This window comes from Chelonoidis abingdonii, chromosome 9 (assembly GCF_003597395.2).
Source record: "Chelonoidis abingdonii isolate Lonesome George chromosome 9, CheloAbing_2.0, whole genome shotgun sequence".
NCBI classification, from domain to species: domain Eukaryota; kingdom Metazoa; phylum Chordata; order Testudines; family Testudinidae; genus Chelonoidis; species Chelonoidis abingdonii.
The window spans coordinates 66,696,644-66,724,257 of NC_133777.1; the positions used below are offsets into that span (position 1 = coordinate 66,696,644).

General features: G+C 41.5%; 2 protein-coding genes and 1 long non-coding RNA gene across 5 annotated transcripts; 2 read left to right on the forward strand and 1 right to left on the reverse strand.

The window, feature by feature from the left end:
• The first annotated feature begins 212 nt into the window (after positions 1-212).
• On the forward strand, positions 213-20,308 carry AFG2B (AAA ATPase AFG2B). Of its 3 annotated transcripts, XM_032790588.2 has the most exons (9): positions 213-1,737; positions 4,666-4,851; positions 8,504-8,662; positions 9,267-9,476; positions 9,919-10,146; positions 11,335-11,469; positions 13,585-13,710; positions 15,431-15,618; positions 19,547-20,308. In XM_032790588.2, exons 1-8 carry the CDS (start codon positions 661-663, stop codon positions 15,581-15,583), a joined length of 2,274 nt encoding a protein of 757 aa, XP_032646479.1. In that variant the 5' UTR covers positions 213-660; the 3' UTR covers positions 15,584-15,618; positions 19,547-20,308. The 3 variants fall into 3 exon arrangements, with proteins under 3 accessions (XP_032646479.1, XP_032646480.1, XP_074925767.1); XM_032790589.2 differs by lacking the exon at positions 15,431-15,618 and having other exon boundaries at positions 308-1,737; XM_075069666.1 differs by lacking the exon at positions 9,267-9,476 and having other exon boundaries at positions 308-1,737.
• Positions 16,086-23,397, reverse strand: LOC142047329 (uncharacterized). Its single transcript, XR_012656564.1, has 2 exons — positions 23,309-23,397; positions 16,086-16,690 (listed from the first exon to the last, which is right to left on the reverse strand). It is a non-coding gene; the product is annotated as an uncharacterized LOC142047329 (long non-coding RNA).
• A 9-nt stretch (positions 23,398-23,406) lies between these two features.
• Positions 23,407-26,822, forward strand: C9H15orf48 (chromosome 9 C15orf48 homolog). The gene is made up of 5 exons (XM_075069671.1): positions 23,407-23,574; positions 23,748-23,808; positions 24,132-24,220; positions 25,205-25,265; positions 25,909-26,822. The coding sequence occupies exons 2-5, from the start codon at positions 23,764-23,766 to the stop codon at positions 25,975-25,977; spliced, it is 264 nt and encodes an 87-aa protein (XP_074925772.1). The 5' UTR covers positions 23,407-23,574; positions 23,748-23,763; the 3' UTR covers positions 25,978-26,822.
• Positions 26,823-27,614: the final 792 nt, after the last annotated feature.

A 27,614-nucleotide genomic window follows, 5' to 3' on the forward strand; every position in this document is an offset into this window, starting at 1 on the left:
AGCGGAGACGGAAGTCCCGTTAGCGCCCTTAACTCAGAAGCAGGGGAAGCCCTGGCGGTGGGACCGTTAAACGGCAGTACACGCAGGCATGCTCCTCCCCTCCCCCCAAGTGCGCAGCGACTGCTCCCCAGCAGGGTTGAGCCTGCGGCGGCGCAGTGCGGCGCATGCGCGAGCCGGTGACAGTACGCATGCTCAGTAGTTGGGAGGAAGTAGACGCTAGTTTTCTGCTGGCCCTAGTGAGCTGCCGGTAGCTAGCGCCGGGCTCGTCTCCTCTCTGCGAGAGACCTGCTCAGCCGCTTGATTCCGGAGAACCCACTGAGCTCTTCCATTCCTGCCTATAACGATATAAGGGGGGGGGGCGCTCCGCCTTCTCGGGACTGTAAGGCGTGGGGAGAGGCCGGCCGGTCTGAGGCAACGAGCTGCCTGTGCCCGGCTGGGGGCTCCCTTGTATGTGGGGGACCAGTGCAGCCTCCGTGTGGGTGGGAGCGCCCCATGGCCAGCTCCCTGCGAGGGTGGGCGGGTCGCGTCGGAGAGTGAGCGCCCTTGGCCAAAGGGTGCCGGGCACGCGTAAGATCCTCGCCCTTACGTCGGCGGCCCGCTGTGCTGGCGAGGGGGCTCAGTTTGCACGTGGTTTGCCGTCATCACTTTGCAGTATCGACTATGGCGGCTGCTCTCCTAAAGCTGCTCCCTCTAGACCCAGGGGACGAAGGCACGCAAAGATGCAGGATGGGACCTGCCACGTTATCCACTCTGGGAGCCAGACTCGGATCCCCACTTAGGATCACAGTTCCCGGTGGCTGCTGTTTGTGCACCGCCTGGCCCAGAAATGATTTGGCTGATGGTTACCTGCAGCTTGATCTGAAATGTAAAACTTCAGGTTTAACTGCAAGCAAGTTGAAAGGTCTCACGCTAAGTGTCAGTCACTTGAAGCTTTTGGCCTGGCACCAGTTGAGAAAAGTAACAGTGAAAGTGGTCCTTAAGAACCTTACCCTGAAAAAATCCACCCCAGAAGCAACACTACAGGAGATGGTCAAAGAGCTGCTGAGAAATGTGTATGTTTCTCTTCACCATGTTGTTACTGCTGCCCCAATTCCTGGAAATCCAGTGGTATGTGTTGAAATACTGGCTGTAGATGCTTCCTCAGAAGAAGCTGGCCTGATTGCTCCCAAAACTAATATAAACATTAAAGAAGTAGTCACTTTAGAATGGTACAGACACTTGTCAAAGGACACTGCAAAAATTTCAGTTGCAGGAATGGATGATTTGGGCAGCTCTTTGAAAGAGATGATTGTTTTGCCTTTCCATTTTCCCAAAACCTTCAAGAAGTTGGGTCTTTCTGCCCCTAGGGGAGTACTGTTGGTGGGCCCTCCAGGTGTGGGGAAGACTCTTCTCGTGAAGGCAGTTGCAAGGGAAGTGGGGGCGTATTTGCTTTGCATCTGTGGTCCAGCTATATATGGCTCAAGGCCTGGAGAAAGTGAAGAGAATTTGCGAAGAGTTTTTGAACAAGGCAAGGAATTGTCCAGTGAAGGACCAACCGTTCTCTTTATTGATGAAATTGACTCTTTGTGCCCTAAACGGGGAAGTTCAAACAGCATCCCTGAAAATCGTATTGTTGCTCAATTGTTAACTCTTATGGACGGCATAGGCAGTGAAAATGAGATGGTCATCATGGCAGCAACAAACAGGCCTGATGCCTTAGATCCTGCACTGAGGAGACATGGTAGATTTGACCGAGAGGTGAGCATTGCCTGTTCCTCATGTTTTGTTTCTGACACTCTTAACACCATTTGTCATTTTGCTATTGAAAAATCGATGAAAAAGGGCCTAGTGGTGTTCTGCGGTGTCATGTCGGCTGATCGGGTTTGATGCCCTATTTCTCACTGTAGATCAGTGACCTACAAAGGAGAAGAAAAAGTTACCTTTTTGCCCCTTCTTGTTTTTTAAATAATTGATTAAAGGTTTATATACTAAATATGTACTTAAACAGAGGCATTAACTGAACCACACAACATTTTTATTAAAAAACTAGAATGATACAAAATTAACATGGCACACATTAAATGGATTAAACTGACTAACTGACAATTACATTATGAGACCTGTAAATGGGGAATCATGGCCAGTTAGGTTTATTTGTAGGGGGGATTTCACGGGGATTGGTTCACATCATCACTGATAAAATTTGCAGCAGACACAAAGATTGGGAGTATGATAAATAATGAAGAGGACAGGTAATTGCTCTGGATCGTATGATAAGATGGAAACAAGCAGGCACTGTGAGTTTTTTTTAATACAGCCAAATGTAAAATTATATATCTAGAAATAAAGAACGTGAGCCATATTTACAGGATGGGGACCCTATCTTGGGCAGCAGTGGCTGAAAAAGGCTTTGGGGTCCTGTTAGATAATCAGCTGAACACAAACTCCTAGTGTGACATTGGCCAAAAGGGCTAATGCAATCCTTCAAAGTATAAACAGGAATATCGAGTATGAATAGGGAAGTTATTTCTGTATTTGGCACCGGTGCAACTGCTTGTGAAATACTGAAGTTCTGGTGTCCACAATTTAAGAAAGATGTTAATAAATTGGAAGGGGTTCAGAAAAGAGCTATTAGAATGATTAAAGGATTGGAAAATATGCCTTATAGTGATAAAGTCCAGGATCTAAATCTATTTAGCTTAAAAAAGTGAAGGTTAAGGGGTGATTGCCATCTATAAGTTTCTACGTGGCAAAAAAAAAAAAAAAAAGCAGGGAGGGCTCTTCAGTCTAGGAGACAAGGGTATAACATGATCCGGTGTCCGGAAATTGACTTTCAAACTGGATGTAAGGCATATATTTTTAACAATGAGGGTAATTTACCATTGACACAATTTATCAAGGGTTGTGGTGGATTCTCCCATCACTGGAAATTTTTTAATCAAGATTGGACATTTTTCTGAATGAGCTGCTTCAGTTCAAACAGGAATTAATTCAGGGAAATCCTGTAAGAATCTTGTGTTATACAGGAGATTAGACTGAATTATCACAGTGTCTTTATAGTCTGAATCTATACCCTACTTTAAAGGAAATCTCAATGGACGCCTGCTGAATTAGTAGCTCTATTATATCAGATGCCATGCAAATGAAACCTGATTAACTGAGGCTAGGTCTACACTCAAATTATTACAAAATTGGTTATAGTTGTGAATTATTTTAACAACATTTCTGTACTTGCAAAAACCCTAGTGTACATGCAGTTATGCAGCATAAAAATACTTTTGCTGGTATTCATCATTTTGCTTGCTGAACTGGTATAAGTTCTACTGCAAAAAGCACTTTTTTGCCAGTATAAGTTGTATCTACACTAGGAGTTATACCAGCAAAACTTCTAGGGTAGACCTGGCCGCAAGAAATGAGCTGAGCTAGTAGTAGCAAGAGCAGACAGTATTAGCAATAACGTATTAAGAAAGACAAGACTAACTTCTGTCAATGTGGCACCTTTCATAAGCACTAAATCTACTTCTAAAATTTAAAAGTACTATATTCTAGGGAGTCTTTGGACTGTGCATAAATTGGTGATGTTCATATCTAGTACAGGTAATTCTAAAATCTTCTAAGAACAGGTGGAACCATGCTAATTCACACACACACACTTTGTAATTCACACACAGAATTGACACTTTTTGCCCCTTTCATGAAAGATTAAATAGCAGAGCACTATAGTGAGAGCTCATTTTAGTTAATGTACTAACTTAATTATTTTTACAAAATATACCACCTTTGCTTGTGTTTTAGATCTATATCAGACATCAAATACTAACTTACAGTTGTCAAAACAAATTGACAAAAAATACAGTCAGCAAAGTGGTGCCTCCTTGTTTCCTTTTATTGTCTGTCTGTGTACTCACTAAAACCTTGAACCTGCAACAGACTCGATGCCAGGGTCTAGTCTAGGATCATGGCCTAAAATAAGTAATTCACAAAGATTATGCCAGTCCATTCAAATTTGGTAAGTTCTTCCATACTGCATTCACTTTTATCTAAATTTTCAGGATTTGACAGCATTATTAACAAGTGAAATACAGTTTGATTGGTTATATTTTAGCAGGTTTTCAATAATTTATGCACATTTTCTCTACTCAGTTTTATTTTATACTTACAGGCCTGTTGGTCCTTTTTCGTGTAATCATATTTTCTTTGTTTATTCCATGTGTTACTTAATTATATAGAGATTAGCTTTATTTAACAAGGCATAGAGTAATCATTCTCCATGATTTTTTTTAATCTGATGTGTGTCTTGTACAGCTTTTAAATAGAAAAGTATTATCACTAGCCTCTTGTGTTCTTATGTTGCAAGAAAGTGATTATTTCACTATTAAATCTCCTTTTGATTAATCTTTCAAATATGACTTTAGATACTAGGTGGCATTCTTTTGTAAAACATCTATGCTACTAACCTGGAAAATTAAGTAAGTGTGAATGACAAGTACTTGTATCATGCTATATATTTTCAGAGTATTATAGAGCCATTAATTAATCCCTTGTGAAACAGTATAAAAAGAGGAGAATTTGCATGAGGGAGTCTAAAATAGAGACAACATAAGTGACTTATCTAGGGCTACACAGAGAGAGAGAGAGAAAAATAGCAAAACACTGATAAATTTCCATTTATTGTATTTGTTTTAGGTTATCATTGGGACACCAACACTTAAACAGAGAAGGTCTATTCTACAGTTGATTACTTCTAATATGCCTATTTCCACTGATGTTGATTTGATTAATCTAGCAGAAATGACAACTGGATATGTTGGAGCTGATCTTACGGCATTCTGCAGAGAAGCTGCTATGCAGGCTGTTCTCCACAGCTGTTTGGTAAGGAGTCAGATTAAACAAGAAAGATGTCATTATTCACATTTATCACTTTTCCCAACTAATATCACTCTAATATATAAAATGAATAATTCAGGGATGAGAATATTCAAAATAAGCTAGCAAACGTGTTATAGATGTAATTATAAGCTTTGCTACTGTCTTTCAATCCGATCACCAAGTGACTTGCCATCTCCTTGAATGAAAAGGTGATGTGGAATATCTTTATTCTCTCCATGAGCTTTTTAGTTTTGTACATGGCAGAGAGTGTCAGTTTTTCATTGAAGAGTAAATTCTATACATTTTTTCCACCTAAGGTTTCTTTCATAAGCTACAAGCAATTTATATAAAAATCTGTTTCTTAGTAAGGTGAACCATGTAGTCGTTTGTGTTGTGGTTTGCACAAACAGAGACTTATTTTGTTTGTCTAATATTACATGACATTGGCCTGCAGAGAACAGTTACAAATGCCCGTGGTGCAGCAGTAATATTTCTGGGATGTTGTAGATACAGATCTCAGGGAAGCATTATTTGTTAATCTTTCTTCCTCCTCAGTCAGGACTGCTAGGAGAAGGGGAGGAAAGGCTTCAATTGCTCCCTTGTTCATCAAGATGGAGTGGAGGGTCAGAAAAGAAGTCAAGGAGTGCTTCTGTGAGATGGAGATCCAGTATATCTCTGGAATCATAGAAACTATGGGAGATGCTGGTGTATTTTACTCTCCTCCCCAGATGGTGATAACAGGGGAACATTTTATTTATAGAACCTCCATCATCATCAATCCCTGTACAAAAATTTTAAAATGGTCATTAAAATAAAGTTGAGCCCGGTAGCCCTGACAGAAGCAGCCATTCTGTCAAAAGATGGTCAAAGAAAAAATAAACCAAATTGCTGGTCTCTGTGCTGTGTACACTGATGGCTCCTCTGCAAAGCGCAGCTTATTTCATTTTATTATGATATCTGTAGACTTCAGCAAACATGATATAGGGGGTAGCTTGCCAGGCTGCAGGAGACTTTCCACTGGAGGGAGGGAAGAAGGTCCAATAGCTTGCAGACAGTGGGGCTTTTAGCCCTATGCTGAATTTCTTCACTATGATATAGAGAATACATGGTCCCTCAGATTCATGCTCTGTCTGTAGAGCTATGTCTAGCCAGTGTTTTTGAAATGCGGCCACCAGGGTCTTTTCTTGTGGTCACAGCCTCCTGGACAATGATGGGGGACAGGGTAAATCAGTAGCCCCTCCCTTGAGGCTGCCAGCAGGAGTTGGGTCCTGCTCCCTTCTGGAGAGAGACATGCTGGAGGAACAGGCTGCTAATGAGTCCCCACCTTCCCTGGAGTCCTCCACATTCCCTCTTAGCACCCTCATCCATTCTCCCCGTTGCCTCGGGGCCCCTCTGCCATCATACCCACCTCCCCATCCAGGGCTTCATTTGTCCCTGGGCTTGCCAGCGCTGAGTAAGTCTTGTGCTGTGAAAAGTGATATCTGTATGTTGGTTAATATCACTTTTCACAGCAACAGACTTACTAGCTAGCAAGTCTTTAAAAAAGCAACCCAAAACACACAATAAACAAGAACAAAAAAGACAAGAACATGCAAAGCGCCGTATTTGTCTTTCTGTTCTCTTTAGTTCCAATAAAGAATAGAGACAAGTGTACATTATTTTTATTGAGTTTGCAAAAAATCCCCATGTAAATAAATTGGAATGATTTGGACATGTATATGTGCATATTTATTTCTGACTTTCCTAAACTTAAATAGGAATTTCAGTTAAAATTTTAACAGCGGCCACCAATAAGAGTTGGTGGCAACACTCTGAGGCCACCAAAAAATTTGTCGTGAGAACCTCTGGCTATACTATCAAATTTGGTAACCCTAAGTCACCACTGGGTGCTAGCAGCAGTGAAAGGTACTAGTAATGTAGACAGGACTCATGTGGGGCATTTTTAGGTGACATGATAGGAAACACCCGAGTCCTGTTTACCTTAAAGCGTCTACCTCAGGTGTCATTTGAGGAACTGCATTGGTGGTGAATTATGGCTACAAAGTGTTCTAATGTAGACAAGAAGAATATGCAGAGCACTGAACAAGACCAGAGATCAGCCTGGCCTTCGATGAAATTTAGCATAAACTGAGGATGAAAAATGGATCCATCATCCAAGATTTTTGCAAGCCTGTATTCTATAGAATGTTTGAGGTGAGGGGATATGTGATGATTGGGTCTACAAATTTACCTTTGTGAGCATAACTCTAAAAAGTACATGAAAATTCATAAGCGATCACAGTAGCTTATAACAACAGGTGTTGATGGGAAAAATTATGAATAGGAAACAGACTGAATTAGTTCAAACAAAAAGGCCTACAGATGTGACTCAAGGACTGTATTAAGATCATGCCTGGTAAACAAGAAAAGTATGAAACCAGAAATCAGCGGACCAAAATTGGTGGGTCAGAAAGTGGCCTAATTGGTGGACAAAATAATGAATAGATGGGCTATTTTGCACACAATTTCTTTTGTAAGTTCTTAAAGCAGAGTTTCTCAAACAGGGGTCGCCGCTTGTGTAGGCCCCGTCTGCAGGTCCGGCCGATTGCGGCTCCCACTGGCAGTGATCCACGGCTTTCCCTACACAAGGGGCGACTCCTGTTTGAGAAACCCTGCCTTAAAGAAAGAGACTCTGTGAGGGAAAAAATTAGTTATAGAACAAGCGCTACCATAATGGCTATCATCCCCATTGTTTCCTGGGACCCTGATCCAGGCCAGAGACAGGGACCTATATGACATCACCACCTCTACCAGCTCCAGCTAAATCCCAAACACCATGTGGAATCCAACTTCAACAACAGCAGTTCCAGTCCATCTCAACTAACTCCTCTTTATCCAAAAGGACAGTTATTGTCATATTTGATATCTAAAAGAATGGCAAAAAAAGGGATTCTCCGTTTCAAGACTTTCTCCAGCTAAAAGTAAAGGGAGCAAGAGACACTGATAAAATGAAAGCCTTATATAATATTTTACATTTCAAATGCTTTAACTGTTTTTCCTTTCTTTTATTAAAGGTTAAAAGGATTTTTAATGGACTATGTGCCAGGGTACTAAACAGGCTGAGGTCTCTGTATACCAAACCCTAGACATTATTTAACACTGTTTAATGTTGGACAGTGACTGGGTTATGTTAATGCCTTTGGTCCATATATTTGATCTAAATGCATTCGGCTGTATTTTCTGGAACAGATACCTGAGTAAATGGGGACATTTTTCTCATATTTGAGGGAGCTAGGAATCCTGTATGTAGTGACCCTAAACCCCGGGTTTATCAACAGCTTCCCTCACTAGAGTCCCATATGGCAGAACTAGAGTAGATTCAGGAGAGAAGCAAAGATACTCTCTCAAACATCAGTGTCTTTCAGATGTGTCCGTCCCTGTGCCATAACAAAAAATGTATCCAGCCACAATGAATGCACACTATTTTTTTGGTATGTGTTTGTACTTGTGTCTGTCATACGTAAACTCTTTAAGACAGGGGCTCTCTTCTTTGTCAGTTACATTTGGCATATTGTAAAATGCTGTGGACATCTAATGTAGCTATATAAATTATTAATGATTCGAAGGAAGAAACAGTGCTTTCCTTTTTTTATTTGTTCTTTGTGCATTTCTTCAGGATTCAGGTCACATGTTGATTAACATGGCAGATTTCCATGAAGCTTTTAAAAAGATTCAGCCATCTTCCTTTCGAAGCAGTGTTGGACTAACTGACTTTAAACCTGTTACCTGGGAACAAATTGGTGGTCTTGAAGATGTGAAATTAAAGTTAAAACAGGTAAAGTGCAGAGCACATTTAAACAAAACTATAATTTCTGCCACCTACCTCAAACTGTTCTATACACTGCAGAATTGAAAAGTTTTCTTATGGGAATTGCGTCAGTCTTTAATTCCTATTTAAAATTTTATTCCTAATTAGTTAAAAATATTAAAGCACCTTTTTGTGTTTTCTTAAATCAAACTAATATTGCCTATACACAGTCTCTAGCACCTTGTGAGTAATTCAATTTACAATCTCAAAATATCGCCCAGGAACATACCATAGAAAATTAACACATCAGCCAGTAGAGGGCAGTTACTGCAGCAGCATATACCCATCTCATTCCAGCTACCCTCAACCCTTGAGAGTCTATACACTTTGCTATTTCAGACCAGACCAGAGGGGAAATGAGTTCCAGAGTTAACCAATGTGCCCTTTCAGAGAATGCCCTACCCACTGTCCTGTCTCCTGTATAACAAAGAGGGTCAAATTGGAGTATGTCCGTTGACCTCAACTGTGGTAATACAGCAAGGTAAAGAGTAGTGCTGTGACCAGTAGTTTTATTGGCTAATGTGTCACTAGATACATCACTGCAAATGTTTCATCCTTTCTGTATTTACAGAGTATTGAGTGGCCTATGAAGTTTCCTCAAGCTTTTGTGAGGATGGGACTGTCTCAGCCAAAGGGTATTCTCCTATATGGACCACCAGGATGTGCCAAAACCACTCTGGTGAAGGCTGTGGCCACAAGCTGCCATTGTTCCTTTCTTTCTGTTAGTGGTGCTGACCTTTTTTCACCTTATGTTGGAGATTCAGAGAAGATTTTGTCTCAGGTTTGGTTTTTAATCACATATGATGTACAATTTCCTTATTTTTGTATAATCACTCCTATGTTTTGCTTTTTAAGACATTAAGGCCTGATTCTCATCTGGTCTAAACAGATACAGCTCAATTGACTTCAGAGGAGCTATTACCATTTACATCTGCTGAGCATATGTCCCTAAGTTATATTTCAAACTCATTTCTTTAATCTACCTATTGTGTATGGCTTTTTGTTCTTTGGTTGATCTTAGTATTAGATTAGGCACCTAGAGTCTGCTATACAGTAAATGTAAACCAGATTGGTCTCCACTGAGTGTTGTAACTAATTCATTTTAAATAAATATTTATTTAAGTAGAAGTGTAGAAAATATATAACAAGTGTTTTCAGTTGACATGGTGGAACTTATACATGCATTACAACATTTTAAATTAATTTTATGAACCCTATAAAAGGTTTTTCGCCAAGCAAGAGCACATACTCCAGCAATAATATTCCTGGATGAGATTGATTCTATCCTAGGATCTCGATCAGCCTGCAAAACTGGACATGGTGCCCCAGAGAAAGTTCTTTCTGTCCTTCTTAATGAATTAGATGGTGTTGGCATTAAAGTCACAGAGAGAAGAGGAAATAAATTACAGTTTGAAGGTGATTGTCAAGAACAAAACGAAAAGGAGAGACAGGTATGTACACTCGCATATATAGGAAGAAGGTTCCTTTTTATTGCTAAAGTGCTCCAGAAGTTTAAACGATTGGCTTTCACAGATTAAACCATTGCCTTTCTGCTGCGTTTGATAACTACTTGATAGTATCCAGTATGTTCTTTTACATACAACATTGGAGATAGCTAACGTGCTTCTGCTATGCTGTTAAAATGGATTTCAAGGTGGTAGGATTACATCCTCACCCCCATTCTGGCATACGGTAACTACCATGTTATCCTTACACATGCTTCATTCTTTTTTGTTTCCTTTATTTTCATCTGTAATTTTTTTCTCTCCCTCAATTTTTGTGATATACAACCTCTGAGTACCTTTAAAACTTCTCCTTTACTCCCTCTGCATGTTAGAATATCATGATTCTGAATTCTTAGAGCGGCAGACTTTGTACATTATTAACCCCTTGTTGTTTAGTTATCCTCTTTTGTTTCATTTCTGCCTTTTTCAGTAGGAGTTCTGTCTCTGAAATTTTCACTAGAGCATTTTGACAGCATTGTCTTCTTTTACTAACTTGCAATTGCTCTGTCCCCATGTCTTCTGCTTTTAACTACCTAAGCTGACCTTTATTCATTGCATGTGATCTTAATTTTATTTAAACATTTATTTTAAACTATTCCTGATTACATTTAAGGAATTATGTAAATAACTAATAGTCACCTATTCTCCATTACTGGGTATATATTTCATCACTGTAAATTTCTGTGACTTCCCAGTTTGTGGCGTCAGATTTATTGCTGCTATAATGAATGCACAATACGTTTTAATAAACTTTTTAGTATTTGTTGCCATTTTAAACAGTTATATAAACCCTTGAAAATGTTGTATGATACTGCAGTCTTACGTCTTTTCTGCACTCAACCTGACACTCACAATGTTGCTAGACTCTGACCACAAGAAAGTTCCATATGCATTACCAGAGTGGATATTGATTCTTCTTTATTGTATTACATATTGGTAGATTGGCCTACACAAAGTAGAAATGTTTGTAGTGGAAAGGAAAGTGACTACATATGGATATATGCATTTATTCTTTGTATTGCCTTTTTTTTTTCTCCTCTTAGTTTACGCTTCTAAATTATACTTATCCTGTAGCCTAACGCATAGAAAACACTGTATACCCATCTAATTGGCTGCATATATAATCTCATTCAGATAGAGTTTCAAGAAGTTTTGAACAAAGATGTCATGATAGTTGCTGCAACAAATAGACCAGACAAGTTGGATGATGCCTTGTTGCGTCCTGGAAGGTTAGACAAGATCATCTATATTCCACCTCCAGATCAAAAGGTAATGCATTATAAATCTGTACACAAATTTAAATAGAGGTGTGAAGTGGTAGATATACTATTTCTTAGCAAGAAAAAGAGGCATAGTACTATAATGTATGTAAGAGTGTGTAGCTGTTTGCACTGAAGATCAACTACTAAATTTCTAGCTTTTAAAATAAATGTGAAAGCAGCATGGTTTATAAAATATCATTTAAATGTATATAAAAATGTACACCCTTCAGACACTTTGACCAGGGCACAGGCATTTCTGGCACTTCCTGACTTTTGAATGCTTGATGATGATATATTTGCAAAATCTGGCACTCTCTAACTTCCAAATGCCTGAATTGCCTGTGCTTAGGTCAGCTTATATTACAGTAACTCCTCACTTAAAGTCGTCCCGGTTAACGCTGGTATGTTGCTGATCAATTAGAGATCATACTCATTTAAAGTTGCGCAATGTTCTGTTATAATGTTGTTTGGTATCCACCTGCTTTGTCCACTGCTTGTAGAAAGAGCAGTCTCTTGGAGCTGGTGGAGGCTTGGAACCAGCATAGACCAGCAGCCCCACTATCAGCTCTCCTAAGTTGCCTGTGCACAATTACCAGGCAGTTCAGGTGTCCCTCCCCTCACTGCCATGTGCTGCTCCTGTCCTCTGCCTTGGAGCTGCTCCCTGGAGCTGTGTGTGTATGTGTCTGTATGTGGGGAGGGGAGGGAAGAAGAGTGCTAATGTCAGGGTATCCCCCGCTCCTGTACCCCCATCTCCACAGAGCAAGAGGGATACTACAGGGCTCAGAACAGAGGGAGCTTGCTGAACTACCTAAAAAAGTAGCGTACTTAAGAGTGGGGTCAGTGTATTTAAAGGGGTAATGCGTATCTCTCTCTCACACACACACGATGTGTGTCTGTCTCTCTCTGCCGTGCTGTCTCCCCTCCCTCCATTTGTGCTGCCTTGGAGAGTGTGAGGCTACATTAACAACAATCTGTTAACTCTTGAGGGCTCAACTGAGTGCTAGTTCATCATTTAGCAGTAAGGAATTCCCTGGGAAATATCCCATCCTCTTACTTCACCACCTCAACCAAGCTTCACAATCATCATTGCTGTGTACAGTATTAAATTGTTTGTTTAAAGCTTGTACCGTGTGTGTGTGTCTTTTGTCTGGCAAAAAAAATTCCCTGGGACCTAACCCCTCACTATTTACATTAATTCTTATGGGGAAATTGGATTTACTTAACATTGTTTTGCTTAAAGTAGCATTTTTCAGGAACATAACTACAACATTAAGCAAGGAGTTACTGTACTAGACTTGTCCTTGGAAAGTGAACTGTTTCTCTGAAACTTTCCAGAAAAAGTCACCCTGAAGCAGAGGGCAAACATGGAAATTTCAGTCCAAAAGATTAAAATGTTGGTAAAGGTATAAGCAACTGAAGAAAGTGACTTAAAATGGAAAGTATTAGACAACCTTAACCATAAGCATTGCTGTGAGATCTTGCCAACTCCCTACTAAAAAAACCCACCAACCAACCAACATAGCATGGATAGTTGAGCAGTCTACATTCTTTTGGGGTTTTCTTTATCTTGCATTCAAGTTCTTCAGATAGCCTATACCAAGGGGAGGGAGCACAAAGGTACAAAAGAAGCCTTTCCCCGCCTCCTTCCCCCCTGCCCCCCGAAAAAAAAGGCAGCAAGATCCAGTGATTCATGATTTTAAGAAGTCGTGAGATGATGTAAAAATTGTTGCAATTGGTGAGAATATTGCCGCAAAACTATAGCTTAGTGGCCTGCAGACCAGTAAGATACCTGGCAGCCCAGCTAGATTTTCATTCAGACTGCTAGTGTTCAGAATTCAAGTCAAGATGATTCGTTTGTCAATAAAATGTTGTCTTACTGTCCACCTTGAATGCATCATATGATTACTGTGTGGTAAACTGGGTTTTTGCTTCTTGGCACTCGTTTGCCACAAGCAGAATATTTGTTTGTGGCTGTAGTATAGGTGAGTTTAGAACTTGCAGAGTAAAGTACTAGCCAACATGAGTAAAGGTGGCAGAAAATAGGCCTAAACAAATACTTTTAATAACACAAATAGTACCTAAGTGACTGTCCTTTGTCTTTTGCAATGTGCTTGTATCATAGGGAAGGCTTTCTATTTTGAAAATTTGCACAGAAAAAATCCCAGTAGATTCTGATGTGTCATTAGAATACCTAGCAGTTCAAACCAAACTCTTTTCTGGAGCCGATATTGAAAATCTCTGCAAGGAGGTAAGAAGTTTTTTGTTTAATCAGTGAAGTAAGCTGGGAGGGATAGCTCAGTGGTTTGAGAATTAGCCTGCTAAACCCAGGGTTGTGAGCTCAATCCTTGAGGAGGGGGGCCACTGAGGGATCTGAGGCAAAATCAGTACTTGGTCCTACCTAGTGAAGGCAAGGGGCTGGACTCAATGACATTTCAAGGTCCCTTCCAGTTCTAGGAGATAGGATATCTCCATTATTTCGGGGGCGGGGCAGGGGGCGATGGATAGCTCAGTGGTTTTTGAGCACTGGCCTGCTAAACCCAGGGTTGTGAGTTCAATCCTTGAGGGGGCCATCTGGGGAACTGGGATAAAAATTTGGAGATTGGTCCTGCTTTGAGCAGGAGGTTGGACTAGATGACTTCCTGAGGTCCCTTCCAACCCCATGATTCTATGAATACTTTAGATGAAGAGAGGCCAAATTATAGAATATTCTAAGACATTTCTTTTTCCTCAATTTTTAATGAAAAGGGTAAGACAAATGAACAAAATTTTATACCAGCTGAGTGAAAAACATATGTTGTACCAGTAAAAGACACCAAGTAAATAAGGGATCTGTTAGTACTGAAGTTGAACTAGGTGCGAAATTAGAATAAATTACTCCTCTGGAGACACCCAGAAGCAGCAGTTTGTGGAGCCTGGACACTCTCCCTGCCAGGAGATTGTATGGAGAAGGCAGATGATGCAACTTTACTAACTTGGATTTTTGGAGAGGAGGGTAAATTTAGTCCTGCAGAAAGATAGTTCTAGTCCTTCTCCTCCTGTCAAGAGCTCCTATCCTTGGACAAACACACAGTGCTCAAAAATGCCTTCAAATAGAGCAAGTAAGGAGCCTGAATTATTTTTGTTTAGTAGAAACAACGTAGGCACATATCCGCTGCATAGGGAGATGAGCATGCTGTGAGGAATGCCTTCTCTTCCTGTGTCTCAGACCTTCCCCTCCGAAAATCATAGAGCATATTGGGAGCATGCTATCAAAGTGGCTCTGCCCCTCTTACCTACATTTACCAGAATCTGCTGGGTTTTGTTTACTCTCTCTTTGAAGCAGAGGGTAGCATTTAAAAGAGTGAATGATAAGCAACATGGGTTAACTTACAAAAACAAACAAATGATACCAAACAAACCTGATGGATTTCTTTGACAATATTTCAGGTTAGTTGGAGTAAGGGACTACTCTAGTACTTATCTTCTTACTTTCTTTTTCAAAGCCTTACTTAAAATCCAGATAAATTTCTCCCTTGTACTACACATCATAGAACTTATTGCTGAAATTAACATTGATAAATTGGGAAGAAAAAGACTAGGGCAAGGGAGATGTGTCCACAAATATTTGAGGTAATGTATCTAAGGAAGGGGGAGGTTAGGTAGAATATCTGAAAAATTAAGTGCACAAGGATATGTCTTCTAGCCCAATCAACTAGATGCAGTGAGTGAAACAGTATTAACTGAATTTGGAATGGAAGAATAGAGAAAGCAAACTAACATTTGTATTATCTGATAAATTGACTTCATTTAACATTTTTACCTATTTTTTTTTTATCTTGAATCATACAGTACTATGTCAAAACACTGGACTAATGTTCATTTTTACTTTTAAGTTTTGAAAAGATTGATTTGCAACATCGGAGCTCCTGACAAAGCTGAAAACATTTCAAATTCTCTAAATCGAGGTTTTTTGTTTGTTTTTTTTTAAGGCTGCTTTGCAGGCATTACAAGAGAATGGACTTGAAGCAACTAGAGTGAAACATGGGCATTTTGTAAAATCACTGAAGACTGTAAAACCCTCATTAACCCCCTCAGATTTGGATTTTTATGAAAAGTTATTTAATAAGGAAGTATTCTCTTAAATCAGAAAAATCTGAAGAATGACATGTAAAAATGGGTGGGTTTTTTTAATCTGTTATAATCTTTTATAAATGCATGATTTTGCATAACACTGCTTCAAAAAGTGACCTGCAGACAAAGGGCAGAAAAGTTTTATGGTACCCATTTTCCCTTCCTTACTGTATAGAAAGAAGGATTTATATATATTCATTCTGCTGGTTTTTGACATAGCAGTATTAAGCATGGTCTGCCATAAGACCTTCCACCTCTGAGTCCCAGTCAGGCAACACTTCTGCGAGCCAGAATTCAACTCTTAATACCAGTACCAGTAAGAGATCTGACGCAGTCTGAGAGGCCATCCACAACCACCAGAAATCTTTGAGGATTTACACTGTACATTGAAAGCTGCCTTTAACTGAAGGCACAAGGGTATTAAATCTTAAATGAAGATTCATTTTCTCCAAACCATTAGATTATTGAATTAAGTAGGTGCTAACAAAATTAAATTTTTTAAACAGTCTGAATAATAGTCACTTCTCATCTCAGTAAGATTTTTACTACTTTTGTACTGTAATGTTGTCATGATCCTACTAGCTCCCAGTGGTCCATATAGTCTAAACCAGGGGTCGGCAACCTATGGCACGTGTGCCAACAGTGGCATACGAGACTATTTTTAATGGCACGCTGAGGTCCCAGCCGCCAGCCCCACTCGGCCCGCCGCCAGCCTGGGTGAATGGAACCGCAGGCTGGCAGTAGGCTGAGCAGGCTGGTGGCTGAGACCCCAGCTGGCAAGGGGCCAGCAGCTGGAACTGAAACCCAGCTGGAACCCAGAGCTGGCCAATGCTGGGGCGCAGCACGTGGTGCACTCAGCTGGGGGGCTGCTGGCTGCCGGAACTCTCCTGCAGGCTGGCGTTGGTGGCAGAAGCAGCGGGCAGTCAGGCAAGTGAAAGGGGCCGGCAGGAGGCGCAGTGGAGGTGTCCACGTCCCAGCCTGTCCTCCCCCTCTCTCGCCACCATGGCTGGACACCAGGACACTTCAGGCAAGTGCCGTCCCTGCAGCCCCTGGGGGAAGGTAGTGGCAGGCCGGAGTGTCTTCTTCAGGGCTGGCTCCAGCGTTTTTGCCGCCCCGAGCTGCAAAAAAAACAAAAAACCGTGATCGCGATCTGCGGCAGCTCTACCGCTGCTGCTCCAGTCTTCAGCGGCTGGTCCTTCCCTCAGTGACGGACCCACTGCCAAAGAGCCGGATGTGCCCCCTCTCCGTTGGCCGCTCCCCTGGTCTTCTGCCGCCACCCCCCATTTGCCTGCAGATGTAGTGCCCCCACACAGCTGGCCCACAGCTCCCTTGGCAGGAACAGGAACAGGGGCAGGGACCCATCCAGGTAACCCGGCCGCAACCGGGACTGTCCCAGGCCAGTCCCAAGTCCCTGTCCCCCCGAGATTTCCCCCTACACTCCCAACCTCCTGCCCTGAACCCCTCACGCCACCCAACCCTGACTCCTACACACCCCCATGCTCCCAGCCGTGACTCCTGCACCATCCACATCCCCACCCCCTGCCCTGATCCCCCCGCATCCCAGCCCCTTGCTCTGAGTGCTCCCACACACACATCCCAGCCCCTGAGCTCCTCCCCCACCCCCCTGAGACAGGGTGTAATACGACAGTACCTGTAAGAAATTTAAGTATCAGAGGGGTAGCCATGTTAGTCTGGATTTCCTTTAAGAAATTTAAGTTACTTTTACCCCTGCCAGAACCTCAGACCACCAGTGGGCTGAGCGGGGCCAGTGGCAGGCTGAGAGGCTCAGCCCGCTGCCAGTCTGGAGTTCCGGCCACCAGCCCCCCTGCCAGCCGGTGTTCAGACTTCCAGCCCCACTCAGCCCACTGCTGGCCTGGGGTACCGGCAGCCAGCCCGGGGCTCTGCTCTTGGCCTCAGCCACTCCCTGCAGTGGCGCACATTGGAAAACTCAGCAAGGAAAAGGATCACACTAAACTGGTAAGATCGGCATTTTAAATGAAGCTTCTTAAATATTTTAAAAATCTTATTTACTTTAAATACAACAATAGTTTATTTATATAATATAGACTTATAGAGACCTTCTAAAAACATTAAAATGTATTGCCGGCACGCGAAACCTTAAATTAGAGTGAATAAATGAAGACTCAGCACAGCACTTCTGAAAGGTTGCCGACCCCTGGTCTAAACTAGACAAGAACTAAATATCTAGTGCAAAGAAGAAAGCTTTTAGGAAAAATAACCCTTTGTGCCATATTTATACTTTAAAAAGAAATAAAAAGGGGCATAAATTATTTTTTTCTCATGCTGTTCACCTTCCACACAAGGCTATATTTGCAATCATCATTCAAAGCACAGATGTTTTTTCGCTATGGACTCTAACTTGCATTATCTTGTGGGTATGCTGCTTTTTAATATTGTATTATAGTTTTCTGGTTTTGTATGTAATATAGCAAGTTTTACTTGTTCTAGATTACAAAAATCTTCCACATTAAAGGAAAAATAAAAGTTAAAATCTTGTTTGCATTAAATAGAATAGTCTCTTTAAAGTACTGAATTTTTCAGACCGCGTTCTTCTGATTGAGGCCTGTTATTGATGTACACTAAACTTGAATGGCAGAGACTTGCTTAATTTTTGGGTCCCTTACACTGTAGCTATTACATACTTTTCCACATAGCAGGTTGATTTGGACTATACTTTAGTCTGAATTGTAAGCCAAGCCTTTCACAAATCAAAAAAGTCTTTATCCAGTAATAAGCTCTATCCTGCATGATAAAGGCTCTTTCTTAGGGCTTATTTGACAGATTATCAAAATTGAATTTCCAAGTGTAGATGAGCCCTTAGATTAAAACTGTAAGATATATATTAGGCTGCCACAGACTTGCTTTTGTTTCAAGCAGTATATGTTAAACTCCTATAAGAACTCCTTTCCTGTTGTCTCTCAGCTCCCAAAATCAGATTGACAGTGCAGTCCATGTCCTACAGTTATTAATACTGTGTGCTACATCTTGATCAATGAATATTGATATGTAATAATGGTATGAACACTGTGTATGTGACTGTCAGTGAGGGGAAGATTTTTTTTGCACTGGGTTATAAGACTGCCCTTTGTGAATGCGTTGTGCTAACTTGCACTTGGCTTATTGGAATGTTTTATATGCCTATAATGCTTGAATTTAGTGGGACCTCTGCAGTACTGCAATACAATGACTTCCCAGATAAGAATACCTACATACATGCTAAAAGGACAGTGGAGGCCAGTGGTTAGACATAGGGATCCTACATTTAGCCTCCAACATGTTGTAAATTTTGTTTTGCAAGGCTGGGAACTAGAGAGCAAAAGATTAAAGAGTTAAAAAGCCTGTGATGGGGTGGGGGGGGGGGGAGTTGACTTATCAGTGAGCTATCTAAGCAGACAGGCTGTATAGAGCAACCAAGGAAGGAAGGAATCCAGAGGAATTGGGCATTCTGAGATTCACAGAATGGTAAGCATTAGGAGAAAGTAGGGATGGATTTTACAGTTTTTTTTTTAATGTTTACTCTGAAATGGTTTTCTTCGAAATAAATTATACTTTGCTTTAAGGAAGCTGATTGGTCACTAATTACCACTGTCATTGCCCCAGAGGGAATAGAACTGCAGGGCCTCAGCTGAAGTCAGATCTAAGATGATGACAGTTGATACACAGGTTACTGCTACCCAGCACCTGGTCTGAGAATAGGAGAGACACACGATTTCACCCCAAGAAAAAGAGAATTGCCTGAGGGCCAGAGGGGGTGTGCTCAAAAAGATCAAAGCGGATGAAATGCAGTTAGCCTGATAATCATGATACAAATCATTCTCACAAACAAGGTGAGAAACTGATTAGTGTCAGTTAGAATCTGGAGAGATTAAATAGATGGCTTGGTATAGAGGAAAAAACTTGGGGGTGTCTATTATTTGAACTGACTTACTTTCACCCTTTAATCCATTTCCCAGATCATCTGCAGAAGTCACTGTCAAACAAATACTGCATCTCTACAAGACAGTCCACTAGGTCTGCGGCTCAGATAAATTACGATTTCAATCATCTATAAAATGAGACAGCAGGACAGTTAAGGATTTTTAATTCACATCCGTACTTAAAGGTCTAGTCTGGATTTTGGATACAAGATCTTCAGCAGTAAAAGGCTTTTCTGTAATTTTAAAAAAACAAAGTCTGAAGTGCCAGAGGATCCTGAGGACAAAATGCTTGTATGACTAAAGTATATTAAGTGCCATTGACTGTGGGGACTGTGGGAACTGTGAGCCACTAAAGTCATGTGTAGGTTCCTCACAATCTGCACATACGTGTATCATATAACTTGTATAGTATTTTTAGAGGTAGACGTACCAGAAGCACTTTTGGCTATTGCAGGTATATAGCATCACTGAAATGAAGCTGCCATTTGGTGGTTTGCCTATTTTTGTGAATTTGGGAACCCATTTTGTCCAAAAGAATCTTACATCATCTGTTGTTGGATCAGTAATGAAACAAGCAGATACCAATACAAGCACAAACCTGTTTAAACAAGACAGTTCAGAGGTAAGTAATTGGTGTTGTGGGGAAGAGTGGTGTTTTTACTGACAATCTTTTTGCCAATCAATCCCCAATTTCCCTCTTACATTCTATCAGCCTTTATGTGTTTGCATTGTAATTGGAAATGTTTGTTAAAAATACACTGATATCTAGAAGTGAATGATTAAATATTTTTACAAGTGTCTTTTTTGGTTTTTGCTTTTAACTTGGCAGGGAAGGGGTTTAGAAATCTTGTTTCTGTCAGGGGAAAGCTCTTAGACTGTTCTACTGTAGGTGATGCAAAGAAACTCAAGTAAAATACAAAACCTAAGGTTAAAATTCAGAATGGGACATTGCTTTTTTTGTTTCCTATTGTGTGTAATAAGAAACCCCTCGAAGCAGGTCAGATTGTGGCTGGAGTGAGATCACTTGGCCTTAAAGATTCCACGGCAGTTGGAGACAACTACAGTGAAGAGAACAACTGGCCAAGAGCTGGAAGCCATTACTGTGTGAGAAAGGAGGTGGATTATAAATTACTGTCATAATTTATTAGCTATGCTTATGCTGCCACCATCATGTTACAAAGGAGTACCTTGATGTTCTCAGTGTTGCTGGCTCTCAGAAATGTTACTATTTTTCTGCAGGGGTCCCTAAACCCCTAGGGCTGCTGTTGAGGGCCTATGGTGATTAGACACAGAAGTGAGAGTTAGGAGATCAGGTAAAGCAATCCTTGCTGGTTTTCGAATTTTGAGATTACATCTTTAGGGAACTAAAGTTGAAAGCTTGCTGGGTGAGCAGATAAATCGTCTAGTGATTACATCCAGCCCCCCTACAATTACTGTATACAGGAACCCACAAGCCCAGCTGAGTGTCAGAAACTGATTCAACAACTTGCTGATTAGGAGTTGCTATGTAAGTAGCATCTGGGATCAGGATGCAAATGTGAAAGAGTAAATGGTTATATTAATTTAGTGGATGTCTTTGCCAAGGTTCACTGCTCAGCATACTCTGTTCCTATGTGTGGGATTGCTCCATCCCCTTTACCCCACTAAGCTTTTGGAGAACAGTGCCCATAATGGCATGAGAGCCCTCGGGCAGCACTGAATGTTTGAAGCCAAGATTTCAGAAGACTTGTCCAGTCCCAAATGCCCCTTCTCAGTGATTGAAGCAATTTCTGGGATTTGTGAGGCCATACTCCTTAAATTTCTAACGTTTTTTAATCAATACTATTGTATGTTTTGCCTTTGTTATCCCCATGTTCTTCATGGAGCTAGGGTCCCAGACCTGCCTGGTACAACCTGAGTGAGCTTCCAAAGATTGGAGTTATGCTTAAACTTTAAAATAGGGATGAATGATGTTGGTGGTACAAGAAGCTGGGGAGATAGCTTTAGAAAGAACACAGGGGGTAATGTGCATCGAGGATGAGCTGGAAGCATTACCTCGAGAAAGCATCAGAGGGGTAGCCATGTTAGTCTGGATCTGTAAAAGCAGCAAAGAGTCCTGTGGCATCTTATAGACTAACAGACGTATTGGAGCATGAGCTTTTGTGGGTGAATACCCACTTCGTCAGATGCAGGGGACGAAGTGGGTATTCACCCACGAAAGCTCATGCTCCAAATATGTTTGTTAGTCTATAAGGTGCCACAGGACTCTGCTGCTACCTCAAGAAATTAGTTTTCCTAACTACTTCAACCCTTGGCTATATGTGTGTCAAATGCTGCTCCTTATGCTGATTTCAGTCCTGTGGATACATATTCGGTGGGGAATGGACTGAGCCCACCGAACTCAATTCCCATAGGTTACTGAACACCCATCAATGGTAACAATATCCTCACTGCAACCATGCCTTTGATCAAGCCAGCAAGTAGAGTGAAGGGCTCTGTTTCATTTTCCACCTGAGCCACCTACCCAGGCCTTTTTTTTACTTATTATCAGCTAACTAGTCCACCTCCCACTGCAGCAGCCCTACCCCACCCTCCTGCTCGTGCTCAGTGTTGGTGCACCCCTTGCTGCCCTCCAGGAATAGTCTTAGCAAGAGGCTAGGGACTGGTGCCCATACTTTAAATTGTGTTTGTGAGTCAGCTCTGCAAAGACTCTGCAAGGGGAGTGATAGGACAAGCCCATGGGCTGCCCATCAGCATTCTAGATAGGCAGCCTCTTGGAGAGGGCCTGCAAGGAGCCAGCTGAGCTTTCCCTAGTTCCTCCTAGTGGTTGCCAGGGGCGACTTGGAGGAAAACTGAGCTTATAGGCAAAGCTACCAATTCTTTCCACTCACTGCTTCGGCTTTGCCGCGCACCCGGACAAGCGGTGGGGAGGAGAAACGCGGAAGGAGGAGGCTGCTAACAGGACTGCCTCGCACCTGCTGCCTCCTGCGAAGGGTACTGGGGGAGAGCGGGGAGCACGCAGGCGAGGCAGGCAGTAGACCCAGTCAGACACGCTGGGTGTGGCAGCCAAAGGGGGCAATTGGAAGAAGCGAGACAGGGAGGAGCCCAGGGGGAAGGAGGGAGTGAAGGGGGCAGAGTATGGACACAGGCCGCAGGAACCCTGCCTGTCAGCGGCAGGGGAGAGAGCTGCCCCTCAGCCCTCCTGCAGCGGGAAACCAGCCCGGCTCTGCCACAGCACAGCCCTGCAGCTGACATCCCCCTACACACCCCTCCCCCAACACGCACCCATGCACCCCCCCATGTCCCCCGCGGCAGAGCCACCCCCACCCCTCCCAACGCCACCCTCCATATACCCCAGCGGAGCTACCCCATTTACACCATCGCCGCCCCGCGAAGCCACCCCCCTTTTCCCCCAGAGGAGCCACCCCCCCCACAGCACACCCCATCTCTCTCTCCCCACGGAGCCACGCCCCCTTGCCCCACACCCTCTATCCCCACCTCGCGGAGCCACCTTACACCGCCGCCTTCCCCATCCTAGGGAGCCAAGGGTGCCCACACATCCCTTCCCCGCCGCCCCATGCAGCTCACCCCGCGGCCCTCCACAACCTCTACCCTTTTCCAGGCCACGCAGCCAACCCCCGTTTCTGTGCAGCCGCCGTGCACGCACGTACCCTGTCCCCTACTCCCTATGCAGCCAACCTCACTCGCTCCCCTGCTCCTTCTGCACCCCACGCCCCCAACCCCGCCCCCTACTTCTGCACCCCACGCCGCCAGCCCTTCCAGAACCGAACCCCACGCTCCGCTCCGCCTGCCTCCCACCTGCGCACACATCTCTTTGCAGCGCTCCGGAGCCCGGGTCCCCGCGTATTCCCGCAGGGGGAGCCGCTGCCTCATGCTGCCGGTTTTTGCAGGGACAGGAGACCGCAACGGGAAGTTGTGCACCAGTCTGTACGAGCTCTGCACTGGGTTACGTGACTTGGGACACCGCCAGCCTCCTGGGGTGTGAGCAGGGCTATATAAAAGGCTGGACGCCTCCCCCAGCTAAGGCTTTGTCTGCAGTGCAGCTTCTCCCCTCTCCTGGCCAGGTAAATGCAGGCTCCCTTGCCTCAAGCGGCAGAGTGCATCTGGGATAGTGGATTGGTGGTTGTGACCCGCAGGGTGATAGGGAATTATGTAGCAAGTGTGTAATAGCCTCTGCTAGTTGTGGCACCTAAATTGCCTCACCGATGAGATTGTAACTGGATACCCTCTATTTCAGGTCTACAGCTGCCGCTATGGCCAACTTGGGCTTTTTCCAACTGCTAAGGAAAAACAAAGAAGTAAGTTTGCAAAAGAGCCTTGTCCTAAAATGATCCGATCTGCCATCCTGGCACTGACAAAGAGTCCTATAAACAAGTGTATGTTGAAGAGGTTACATTAAAACGTGAGGTTTGCCAGATTAATAAAATGCACTTTAAAATTAAATGATGAATGTGCAGAAGTTGTGGCAGTGAGATGGTGTAATCGGCATATATGTTATGCCTTTCTTTGCGGCAGTTTCACTTTCTTTAAAGCTTTTTAATTCATGTCTTCAGTGTGCATGGGCCACTAAGAGAGACGTTTTATTCTTGAAAGCCTTGTTTTCTAACTTTATGTCTTTCAGCTCATTCCTTTGATTGGTTTTGTGGGCTTTGCAGCAGTTGGGGCCCTAGCTGCTTCCCTGTATGCCCTATGCACCAAAAGTGATGTGATGTAAGCATAATCCATTCCATATTTCTCTGAGTTATATGCTTGGTATGGAGTTTTCTTTGCTAAACAGGTACTCCTGATTGACATCAAGGTATCAGAGTGGGGAGGGGAGAATTAGGGAAGATCTGACAGCAGATTTTTTAAATTAATGTCTTAATCTTCTATTATATTTTTGTAAAGAATTTACTCCAGTCTGTTATTCCCAAACTGGATTAAATTTTGAATTTGTTGCTAAGAAAATTTATTTTTTGTCTTCACTATAAATGTAGTTTGAGCTGAAATGTTCTTGTGCAAAGTTTTCAATAGTGAATTCAAATAGCATTTAACATGTCTCAAATAGAGGAATGTGTTGAAAAGGAATCGTCTTTTTACATTTTTTTCTTCTGCGACAGAGGTACACAGATCACAATATGTCATTTCCAATAGCCAATAACCCAGCCTTCACTTCCTTTATCATCTCATTCCTTTACCATAATCTCATTCAAGGTATTTTATTAATAAATCTCTCTTTGAGATATTAAATCAGATCATTAAATAACAGACTGCTATTGTTCATATCTAGATAGCAGAATTTTGATACCCATTCAAGTACTGCTTTTTTTCTTTAAAATGGTTTGACTATTAATTTAGGGCCCAAGCTTGAAACATTTAAGTCCATAGCAGTTTTAAAATTGACCTGTGAGCATGACTGGATCCTTAGCCGCAAGGCTAAGAATTCCAGTAACTGTTACCTAAACCACAACATAGTATTATTATTTATTAAGCAATGACAGCATTTCTGGGATACAAACTACAAATAAAAGCCAGTCTCTCTGCCAAGGCTAATGGCCTAATGCTGTAAACCTCTATTCATGCAAGTAGTTTTTCCCACAATCAATAGTTACACTGAAGCTAGTGAGACTAGTCAGCTGACTAAGGGTGTGCAAGATCAGGCCCTAAAACATCGTCTTTATTTTTCCTACAATGAATTTCATAATTCTTTTTTAGCGTTAACAAGTCTGGCAATCCAGAACCTTGGGAAAATGTGAATCCTAACCAGCCCCAAAAGGTAACGAATAAAATAATTTAGTCCATAAAAGTTGGTATTGAGTGTAATGCCAATTAACTATATTCTATTTCATTAGAGATTAAATGAATGTATATAAATATATTTAGAGTGTATGAGTGATCAGAATGTTAATAGAAGAATACGATCAAATCTACATTCCTGGTCTAATTCTGCAAAGTGCTGAGCAAATGCAACTCCTGTTTACTACAGTACACTGATTTCAGTGTGTGTTTTGGGTATACATGGCTAAGCCCTGTGTGTTCATAAAATCAGAAATAACCTAATATTATGGTTCTTAATTACGTCATTCTTAAAGTCCTAAGATATGTGTGGAGAGTCAGGCTTAGTAGGCAAAAATTTATTGTGAATGGTGTAACTATTTACTGTGCATAGACTGTAATTTTTTTTCATTTGAAATGCTAATTTTTTTGATAATTAATGAAGAAAATATATTGCTCAGTGGTACTTCTATTTACTTGTAAAAAGAGAAAGTAAATTACTTATTAGACTACCTTCATATACAAGAGATTGTATAAATTGCTGTTCAGTGTAAAAAACCTACGTAACTTACTGTATATTTAGAGAGGATAACTGTTTGGTTTTTAATAATTTGCTCTTCGTATTGTTCTTTTTAATTTTTTAGCTTTTATCAATCAGACAGGAGTGGAAATCCATAGAGGAGCTGGAGAAGGTCAAAAAGATGATGAAGTGACAAGCTGCCATTGCCTCAAAAATGTACTCTATGAATCTAGTGGAATCATTTCTGCACAAACTCGACTACTGAAATCAGTGTGCGGAAATGCTTCTGCTACATTTTTAGGGTCTCCCTACATTTTTGGACTCTGGATGAGGAATTTCATTTTGTCTTAGTGGTTCCCTCAGAACATCCACACAGTCCAAAAATAAACATCTCTTTCAGGTACTCATTGTTTCAACAGTCATGTTTAACTTGATGTACAATGTTCAATATGCAGAGTATTAATGGAGTGGAAAATCCTTCATTCATATATGAGCTTTTTAGAATGCTGCATTATTTTTCTTAAAATATATATAATTTTGTAAATATTCTAATAAAATGGGCATTTATGTTTAAATATTTAGATTCATTCAAAATTCCCCGTGACTTCAAAAAGAGCAGGAGCAAGACCATAATGAGTGTGAAAGTTGTCAATGTTATTTTAAAAGAGCCTCTCCAAAATAAGAACTCTGGTCTGTTGGTTCTTAGTTCATTATACCATATTTCAGTGTTGTGTACTAATTTTACTGGTATGCTATTTGTACATGGCAGCATAAGCAGTCATAGTAGAAAATTAGGCTTCCAGTTCAGATTTGGCGAGTTCCAATCCTACAAAGACTTTGCACTGTGTCTTATACTACTGACTTCAGAGGGACTACTCAGTGCATAAATTTAATCACATGTGTAAGTCTCTGCAGCACCAGGTCCTAAGACAAATTATCTGCACTCCAGTATGAGTGAAACAAGAGCAAATCTTTTGTATTTGTAAGTTCCTGCTGTTTATTCCTGTGAACATTTTATTAAAGTAAAATGAAGATTAATTTGGAGTGGACATAAAACTTTCTTAGAATAAATTTTATTATCCTCTTTTTATTGTACATACAAGTTTAAGCATACAATACAGATTTCCAGCAGACATTTTTAAATGATTTCTAAATAAAGCAAACAACCTAACAGCATGTACCAAGAGAAAATCAACAAAGATTACATTAGGAGTAGGATCCTATATAAGGCATTTCCTGTTTAATAATTTACATTTTTTTCTGAAGATTAGTTAGTGCAGAGATCTGTAGGTATTCCTTCTCCTTTATATGCCTTTAATTTTGGAATAATTGCTGAGGAGGGTATCCCTTCCAGAAAGGTTTTCCTTCATTGTGTCATGATGCATCATCACTCCAGACAGTATCACATGTACTGACTGTGTGGTTTCTAACTATATTATATATCTAAAGTGCATAACATTTTCTGGAATCACAAGTTTGTAAGGGTGAAGAAATCAAAGCAGGAATCATTAGATGAGCTACACTGGAGAATGACTTGCTTTCTGTGGGAATAACTTCTCTAAATTAGAAAAAAATCCCCCAAATGCTATCAGTTGTGAAGTGCTATAAATTATTCAGGCGCAGTGCAAACAAAACTGAAAGTAAATAATGAAGCCATATACCTAGACTGAGTTAATGTGGCTTCAGAGATCTCAAAGCTTGATTGATTTTGAGAAATACCAAATAGTTACAATACTGTTGTGCTGCATTTTTTACAGATGTGGCAGTAAAGTTTATTTTTTACAAGTAAGGATGACTCAGCAGCATATAACTGATATAAAAAACTCCAGT

Excerpts from the sequence above, each read along its gene's own strand:
- AFG2B (XM_032790588.2), top strand. The coding sequence starts at position 661 with ATGGCGGCTGCTCTCCTAAAGCTGCTCCCTCTAGACCCAGGGGACGAA. Across the intron at positions 4,852-8,503 it reads CTGTTCTCCACAGCTGTTTG|GATTCAGGTCACATGTTGAT; the intron begins GTAAGGAGTCAG and ends GCATTTCTTCAG. Across the intron at positions 13,711-15,430 it reads TTGAAAATCTCTGCAAGGAG|GCTGCTTTGCAGGCATTACA; the intron begins GTAAGAAGTTTT and ends TTTTTTTTTAAG.
- C9H15orf48 (XM_075069671.1), top strand. The coding sequence starts at position 23,764 with ATGGCCAACTTGGGCTTTTTCCAACTGCTAAGGAAAAACAAAGAA. Across the intron at positions 24,221-25,204 it reads TGCACCAAAAGTGATGTGAT|CGTTAACAAGTCTGGCAATC; the intron begins GTAAGCATAATC and ends ATTCTTTTTTAG. Across the intron at positions 25,266-25,908 it reads ATCCTAACCAGCCCCAAAAG|CTTTTATCAATCAGACAGGA; the intron begins GTAACGAATAAA and ends TTAATTTTTTAG.